Source organism: Primulina tabacum, chromosome 16 (assembly GCF_025594145.1).
Source record: "Primulina tabacum isolate GXHZ01 chromosome 16, ASM2559414v2, whole genome shotgun sequence".
Taxonomy (NCBI): Eukaryota; Viridiplantae; Streptophyta; class Magnoliopsida; order Lamiales; family Gesneriaceae; genus Primulina; species Primulina tabacum.
The window spans coordinates 32,240,744-32,250,081 of NC_134565.1; the positions used below are offsets into that span (position 1 = coordinate 32,240,744).

Consider the following 9,338-nt stretch of genomic DNA (forward strand, 5'->3'; position numbering starts at 1 on the left):
ATTTTTGTGGTGTAGGTTGGTTGTATGCTTGCAATCCTAGTGCTCACCGGTGGTGAAATTGCCTGAGGTTCGTTGTACTTCTGGGGACGTCAATGCAGGGAACGGGTTTGTGAGATGAGGATGTTTTGCTGCATTTTTTTCGATAGGAGCTTTGATATACGCGTGGATTACGGTGTGAGCTTCTGAGATTGCGTGATGGTGGAAATAATGCAATTAGCGAGTGGAAGGAGGCGGAGACAAATTGTTTGTTTGTCGTTCGAAAGTGGTGTTAGGAAGCCGTATCCCGTATGGACCTTGTAGCTGATCGCTTCTATTAAGTTTTAAAGTTTTCTTCTGTAATAAACTTGTACTGTGTGTGTTGAGCTCCCTTATTTGACTTATGGCATAGCATTGATGCTTTCACTGATGATCTTGCTAGTGGAAGTGGGATATAGGAAATGGTCATCATCAATAGGTGTGGATAATGTGGAAAACTGAGTATTGATAAGTGAGTGAATTCCCTCCAAAGACATCCATCGGATATGGAAAAAGAACTATAATCAGGTTATTGTCCATTATGTGGCACATGTTACGTAATGAGCTTGATTAAGATGTATCCTCCTAATTGACAGGTGATTGAAAAACATTTAGAGTAAGTAACCGACAAGGGAAAGGGTTCAGTTGGGTTAGTGTAGATGATATGATCCATGTTTATGTTATAAGCTTTGTCGAGGCATTTATACTGCATTATCCGTAGGTGGGTGAAAGCCTCTCGAGTTAGCCGCCCTGGGCATCATCGTCTTAAGAGGAGGGCAATTTTAAAATTCTACGTTGGTTTTGCATGTAAGTGTAGACACATTAAGAAGCTTGAGATTCGCTCCCGCTTAGTGCATTAGTGTTTTTGTTTTTGGACCCTGCTTTGGGCTTATGGTATAGCTGATGGGAGAATGTTAATTCAAAATGTGTTACTTTTGATGATTTGGGATGGGTAAAATCAGTCAGGAGAGGAGGTCATTGTTTCCTTATTCTCGAGAAGGAAAATTTACGCATCATGTCTCCGCAAGACGGTTTTTTTCGACCCTCGGGGTGCTTGGTCCCTAGTGGAATTGGGAGGGAGATTGTGCTCGATGGACAATGTGGTACGCCCTTGCTAACAATGGATACTTGGGTGATGAAGGATTTAAAGAATGAGAAATGGATTAAGGAATATTGTATTATTATGAAAGGGTTCAGGCGTTCAGCATAAACTTTCTCAAATCCACTGTTCCATTGGATTATCTTAGTTGGGAAACAACTAAGCGAGTCTATCTTGATTGTCATGACATATACAAAAGCACTTAATAATCATGGAACATCTGATTGCAGGGGAGCGGGCATGGCTTTGTCATTACGCTAAGAGTTTATTTTCATAGGGAGCCAGATATATTTGTGATGCTGGTGCCTGTTTTCTTGAAATTTCATGTATTGCCTACGACTGTCACTGTTTATTGTTTTTCTGTTGTATTGTCTGGTTTCTTTTTAAGATTTAATCATGGAAATTGTCTAAAAAATTTCACTATGTCAACCAGAGAATGTACTACTATTTCAAGTGCCTTTGTTCAGTAGCTTTCCTTAGAAAATGTCTTGTGGTCTGCAGATAACATTGATCTTTTGCTTGTAGTGTGAGGTCTAGATGACATGATGTTGTAAACATTATAAATGGAAATTAAATTGATGAAATTTTCTAATTTTTTTTTTAATTTACATTGTATTTAACTTATGTCTTAGACTCTTATAGCCACATACAAATGAGCTTCTCCCTGTGGCTGAAGTAAATTGTTTTTCCTCTCTGCTATCATAATTTGCAGTCACAAATATAACTTTCTGTTTTGTGGAGGTTCGTGTTGTCTATATTGAGACATATAAGTAGTTTGGCTTGCCTTTTAAGCTTTGAGTGCAATTTTGTCCCACAACATTTTACAAATTCAGACATTATTTGCATATGAACACTCTCAGCATGCTTGCAATGGACACAAATGATGTAATTTCTCACTCCATATATTGAGTTGACTGCAAGATTCCCTTAAATGCTGAGGAACATGTAAAGGTCACCACAAGAAAATCATGTAAAATTTATTGTATTCTTGAATGAATTTTGATCTCTGCAATATAACTATATTAATATGTGATGGAGTTTATTGCTTCAGACATGTTAATGTACTGACATTTTTAGTTTCCCATTGTTGAGGTAAAGATTGCAGAAAAAAAGCATCTACTATACTTGCCTAATGCTTTCTTTAGGCAATTCTACTGTACTTGCCTAGAAAAAAAACATCTACTGTGCTTGCCTTGTTCTTCCACGTATGACAGGCCAAAGAGAGAAAATGCTGCACTGCATGCCTTGTGCTTCCACGTATGACAGGCCAAAGAGAGAAAATGCTGCACCAGTTTCTGGGGTTTGAATTTCGAGAGGCTTCTTATAGGGTATAATACTCAATCTCACTCATTTTCATGTTAGTTGTCTAACTCTTTATTGGGATTCTTGATCGAACTTTTCTTTACTTCGTTTTTGTTTAATTGTACTGAACTGATATTTCACTAAGACTGCTTTGATTCAGTAAAATATTTTTTATTGCCTTTGATTTGAGTTGTTTTATATTACATTAAACATTTAAATCTTAGATATAAACACTGATTGGCACGACTGAAAGTTTCTATGTTCTTTTCTAAGTTGTAATTTGTCTGTGGGAAACTTCAAGGTAGAACATTGGAGTATGTTTAATTGTAGAGTACTAGTGCCTCTAATTCTCTAAAAAATACTACGAAAGGCTAAGAATTAAAAATTAAACACCAACGACCTGGATCAGATTCAATATAATGTAATTTACAAGAGGTGACTTTAAAATATTTTAACACCTTTCTTTGAGTTGTTTTATATTAAATTAAACAGTAGGTCTTAAATCTTATATTTAACGATGATTGGTGTGACCGAATAAGTTTCTCTGTTCTTTTCTAAGTCGGAATTGATCTTAGGGAAAATTCAAGGTAGTACACTGGAGTATTTCCGGGATTAGATTCAATACAATTCAGTTTACAAGAGATGACATTGCTTTTCTTCATGGTTACATAATTGTTCTATATATGAACTCAGTTTGTAGAAGGAATCCTCTTATGTTCATGTTTCATCTTGATTCTTCTGTGGCACAGAAAGAGAGTGATTTTTTTATCACTGGTATACTAAAATTTTCACTGTGTTGGCTACATTAGATACATGTTCCATTCCGTTTAGGTGTACTACTCCACTCTAAGTTGTCCAAAATATGACATCTAACAAACATAGACATGTATTGGCAAATGTTGGATTATGGAATGGTTGAAAGAGGATGTGTTAGGGATCGACAATTGCTCCCCATTATTCTGCATGTACACCCTATAGCGCGTTGACCGAAACGTGATACTTGAGCTATTTTTTTATTAAAGAGGATAAAGTCGGTCCACTTATCACCTCAAAGTGATTTGAATCTTAGTGGTTGTTAAACTTGGCCTGCACAAAAGCATTTGACTGACTCATTGAGAGACTTGAAATTAGGCAGTTACAGCAAATATTTGATTTGACAGTAAATGGAATGGATGAATATCTTGTGGATACGTTGGCCAATCTTCCTTAAGTTTTCAGGCAGTGAAAGGTGTGCGTCACTGTTTATCTCCGATTGTCGGTGCTTTTTCATTATTGGATTCATCAAGTTGTAGAGTGGTTGATTTTTACTTCTTTTTTTTTATACGGGGAGAGGATTTCAAAGGTCTCGAACTTGGGATATCTCCCTTTAAAAGGAGTATGGGTGTCATTTGGGCTACAAGCCCATGCTAGACTGGTTGGTTGCTTTAATTGGGTGTAGTAGATCACACGAGCTGTCTGACTGTCTGAGAAATAGTGCCACAAAACCCAAGCGAGATTCAAGTCAATACTAATTTTAGTAAAATGATTTATTTACAAGGACTTAGGTTTGGTTCCAATCATAGTGGTTGTGTACGTGCATGTAAAATAAGTGGATATAAATGGATAAATTTCTTTATTTGAGCATCCCAAGTCAAAAACATTTATTTAGACATTTCTCAGCACACCATTCTTATTATTATTTAAACACTTTCAAAGAATAAAATATACAAACTTTTTACACACCTAGATATGGATATATGATACGTAGGGGTTGGTAGAAGGATTTAAAAAAAAAAAAGAACAGAACAGAACACCCCCAACTGCCAAAACCCAAACCCAAAAAGGAAAAAGAAAAGCATAAACATAAACAACATAAAAAAAATTTAAAGATTTTGGACTTCATTAAAATCTTTAGCATCATGCAATGGAGCATTCTGGGGGGAACCCTTGAGGAAACCTCCTGTAATCAGTGCAATAATTGTAGACCATATAATTCTTCTGTATCCACTTCATTTTTTCAATGGCAGCATAATCCAGTGACTGTGAGAACCAAGAGTTTGTTGAACATGAAGCATAGTTGGGGCAAGAGAGGGCATTGAATCCAGTGAAAGTAGCATAGAAAGGAGCCTTTGACCAATCCGTTTTCACTAGTCCACCTCTTGTTGCCCAGTCATCCGCATTCCATAGGCTCGCGTATATCCACATCGGTTGGCTTTTCGGGAACGGTATCCCTCGAGATTCAAGATTCTTGAATTGCCTCACTGGAGTTCCGTCGACAGAAAATCTGTTCAAATTTATTGAACATACTAATTAGACAGAAGAATCATCTAGTTTTATACAAGGACAGGCTTAACAACTTCCAGACGGTTTGAAATTTATTTTAGGCACATTAGTCGCCCACACAATCTACCCCTGCTTTCGTACACAAGCACGTACAAGTGTGTGCGTGCGTGTGTTCTTGGGGGGTGGGGGGTGCTGTTTTTATTATCAGCCTTACATGATGCTTTGAGGATTCCATTGGATGGAATAAGTGTGGAAGTCCTTGGTGGGATCAAACCAGAGATAAAATTGCTGCTCTTTGTTGCCTTTGCCTTGTGCATATATATTTGTATGCATAACATAAGGTTGCCCGCTCAGGTTACCAAGAAATTCGAAGTCGATTTCATCGTGGAATTGTCCAAGTGATGATAACTAAAATACACATAATGAAAATACAGTTAGTAAAAGAACTGATGCATCATCCATTGTTTCTCGTTGTTACAAGGATGATATGATGTATTTCGCGAGTCAAAAGTTGTGTTTTTAACACCAGATTACTTTCCCTTGTCGGCTCTAAAGTGGATTATAAATTTGAGTGAAACATATCTATACATACATATGCATGGATATTTATTTACTTACATAGTATGTGGTAACCGTGCCAGCAGAATTTCCAGGCACAAGCTTGATCTTCATGTCGATCTTCCCAAAGAGGAACTGTTTCTTGGACCTGAATCCGGAGCCAGAACCCCTGTCCAATGTCAGTGTAAGCGAATTCCCATTGTCGAAGGATCTTGCCCGTCCCCCGCCCCATGTCACAGCGAAATCTTGGTAGAAATCCCCGGCAAAAGCAGCCGAGACGAAGAAAAAGAACACGAAAAACATCCTAAATATCTTCATTTTGTGGTGCATGTAAAGAGATTGTTCTTTTCTTGACTAGGAGAGGTTTATTGCAGGTTTGCGTTGTGCGTGAAAAATGGTCGATTTATAGAATGTGTGTTGGGCTGATATGCTCGAAACTAAGTACATTTTATTAGGATGAAGAAAGCATATATAATGCAGACAACTTAATTTATCATAATATATTAATAATTTTTTAAAAATATATATAATGTTGTGAAAAAGTAAAAATTTATGGTAAAAAGTAAAAATCTCAAACTCTCAAAATTTACCAAACTACACACTTTATAATATTTTTCTCTCTACTCAATTGTGATTTTCTTCACAAATGAGAGATCTATTTATAGGAAATCTTTACAAATAATCCAAAAATAAAATACATCATTACCTACATCATCACACACTAATTTTCAATATTTACAACTCTTATTTTCAACATTCAAATATTCAACATTCAAATATTCAATACTCACATTTTAAATATATTTTTCAACACTCCCCCTTGTGATGATGATCATAATGATTGTCTTCATTACGTGTTTTTATACTGCCTCGTTAAAAACCTTACTAGGAAAAACCCATTGGGATAAAAACCATAGTAAGGGAAAAAGAGTGCAGTCACGTAAACTCCCCCTCATGTTGACACGAACAATTCTTCACAAATTTCGTAGATTGCGCATCCCAATATTATATATGTGCTTTTTGAATATTGACGTAGGAAGTGCCTTTGTGAAGAGATCTGATGAGTTTTCACTTGATTGAATGTGACGAACATCAATATATTTATTCTTCTCTAGCTCCTTAGTGAATGCGAAGAACTTAGGAGGAATATGTTTAGTTCTGTCGCTTTTTATGTATCCTTCTTTCATTTGAGCAACACATGCAGCATTATCTTCATATAGTATCACATGCTTCTCATCAGATGATAATCCGCATGAAATTTGGATATGTTGGGTCATTGATTTTAACCACACACATTCACGACTTGCTTCATGTAGTGCAATAATCTCGGCATGATTTGATGAAGTTGTTACGAGCGTTTGTTTCTGTGAACGCCAAAAAATTGCAGTGCCTCCACGAGTAAATACATATCCAGTTTGGGAACGTGCCTTGTGTGGATCAGATAAGTATCCAGCATCAGCATAACCAATTATACTTGGATTAGCATCTTTTGAATACAAAAGTCCCAAGTCTGTCGTTCCTCGTAGATAACGGAATATATGTTTAATTCCGTTCCAGTGTCTCTTTGTTGGATATGTGCTAAATCTTGCCAACAGATTCACGGCAAAAGATATATCAGGCCTTGTACAATTTGTAAGGTACATAAGGGCACCGATGGCACTTAGATATGGTACTTCTGGACCAAGAATATCTTCATCATCTTCACATGGACGGAATGGATCCTTTTCTATGTTTAATGATCTAACAACCATTGGAGTACTTAAAGGATTTGCTTTATCCATATTAAAACGTTTAAGGATCTTTTCTGTATAATTTGTCTGGTGAACAAACATTCCACATTCTTTTTGTTCAATTTGTAAACCCAGACAATACTTGGTTTTTCCAAGATCCTTCATTTCAAATTCTTCCTTCAAGTATGACACAACTTCTTGAATTTCTTTATTCGTTCCAATGATGTTTAAATCATCAACATATACAGCAATAATTACGCATCCGGATGTTGTTTTCTTAATGAAAACACAAGGGCATATTGAATTATTTACATATCCCTTTTTCATCAAGTGATCACTTAGTCGATTATACCACATTCGACCTGATTGCTTTAACCCATATAATGATCTTTGTAATTTCACAGAATAACATTCCCTGGGTTTTGAACTTTGTGCTTCAGGCATCTTAAATCCTTCAGGGATTTTCATATATATATTACTATCAAGTGATCCATATAAGTAAGCTGTAACAACATCCATAAGACGCATTTCTAAATTTTCAGATACCGCCAAGCTAATCAAATACCGAAACGTAATTGCATCCATCACAGGAGAATACGTTTCTTCATAATCAATTCCAGGCCTTTGAGAAAAACCTTGTGCAACAAGTCGAGCTTTATATCTTACTATTTCATTTTTCTCATTTCGCTTTCGAATAAAAACCCATTTGTATCCAACAGGTTTTACACCTTCAGGTGTAAGGACTATAGGTCCAAAAACATTACGTTTATTTAGCGAATTTAATTCAACCTGGATGGCATCTTTCTATTTTATCCAATCCTGCCGATTTTTACATTCACCAAAAGATTTTGGTTCATGATCTTCGTTATCATTTATGATGTCGATTGCCACATTATAAGAAAATATATCATCAATTTCATCTATATCTTTTCGGTTCCATATTTTTCCAGTATTAATATAATTGATAGAGATTTCATGATTCTCGTCAGTTTGTGGTTCTGACAGAACATTTTCATCATCATGTGTTTCTTCAGGAACACCATTCTCTATTTTGTGATCATCATGTGTTTCTTCAGAAACGTCATTCTTTATTTTGTGATCATCGTGTTTCTCTATGAATTTTCTTTTTCGAGGATTTTTATCCTTGGAACCGACTGGCCTTCCACGCTTCAGGCGTTTAATGACATCATGAGTATCTTCCATTTGTTTCTTTGGAATTTCAATTCGAGCAGGGGCATTTGCAGCATGTATATATGATTTAGTTACCCCTTTTGTGTCTGCAAATGCATCTGGTATTTGATTTGCTAATCTTTGCAAGTGTACAATTTGTTGTACATCTTTTTCACATTGTTTTGTTCTTGGATCCAGATGTAACAATGATGATACATACCATGTAATTTCTTTTTCGGTATGTTTCTGTTCTCCCCCTAACATTGGGAAAATTTCCTCATTAAAATGACAATCAGCAAAACGTGCTGTGAACACGTCGCCTGTCTGAGGTTCAAGATATCGAATGATTGATGGACTATCATAACCGATATAAATTCCAACCTTTCTTTGAGGTCTCATTTTCTTTCGTTGCGGTGGTGCAATAGGCACATACACCATACATCCAAAAATTCTCAGATGAGAAATGTCTGGTTCTTTACCAAATGCAAGCTGCAATGGGGAGTATTTATGATATGCACTTGGTCTGATGCGAATTAATGAAGCATCGTGTAAAATTGCATGTCCCCATATAGAAATAGGGAGCTTTGTTTTCATTATCATTGGTCTAGCAATCATTTGCAGACGTTTAATCAATGATTCAGCCAATCCATTCTGTGTATGTACATGAGCAACAGGATGCTCAACAATGATTCCCATAGACATACAATAATCATTGAAAGTTTGGGAAGTAAATTCACCAGCATTATCAAGTCTAATTTTCTTGATTGTATAATCGGGAAATTGATTCCTCAATTTTATTATTTGAGCAAGTAATCTTGCAAATGCAACATTTCGAGTTGATAATAAACATACTTGTGACCATCTGCTGGAGGCATCAATCAATACCATAAAGTATCTGAATGGTCCACATGGTGGATGGATTGGTCCACAAATATCACCCTGAATACGTTCAAGAAACATTGGTGATTCAGTTTGGATTTTGACTGGTGATGGTCTTATAATAAGTTTTCCAAGAGAACATGCTTTACATTGAAACTTATTATTCTGAAAGATCTTCTGGTCTTTCAGTGGATGACCATGTGTATTTTCTATAATTCTTCGCATCATTGTTGAACCAGGATGTCCCAATCGATCATGCCAATTGGTTAATATCGAAGAATTATCAACTACCATGTTTGATTCAATGGGACTTATATGTGTAT

At 36.1% G+C, this 9,338-nt stretch overlaps 1 protein-coding gene across 1 annotated transcript; it reads right to left on the reverse strand.

Annotated features, from left to right (window-relative positions):
* Nucleotides 1–4,277: 4,277 nt before the first annotated feature.
* Nucleotides 4,278–5,684, reverse strand: LOC142528842 (xyloglucan endotransglucosylase/hydrolase protein 24-like). Its single transcript, XM_075634062.1, has 3 exons — nucleotides 5,297–5,684; nucleotides 4,893–5,086; nucleotides 4,278–4,679 (listed from the first exon to the last, which is right to left on the reverse strand). Exons 1-3 carry the CDS (start codon nucleotides 5,564–5,566, stop codon nucleotides 4,313–4,315), a joined length of 831 nt encoding a protein of 276 aa, XP_075490177.1. The 5' UTR covers nucleotides 5,567–5,684; the 3' UTR covers nucleotides 4,278–4,312.
* Nucleotides 5,685–9,338: the final 3,654 nt, after the last annotated feature.

Coding starts and splice junctions, on each gene's coding strand:
- LOC142528842 (XM_075634062.1), bottom strand. CDS start 5,566: ATGCACCACAAAATGAAGATATTTAGGATGTTTTTCGTGTTCTTTTTC. Junction 5,087..5,296: donor GCACGGTTACCACATACTAT/GTAAGTAAATAA, acceptor TGTGTATTTTAG/TTATCATCACTTGGACAATT. Junction 4,680..4,892: donor TGGAATCCTCAAAGCATCAT/GTAAGGCTGATA, acceptor AAATTTGAACAG/ATTTTCTGTCGACGGAACTC.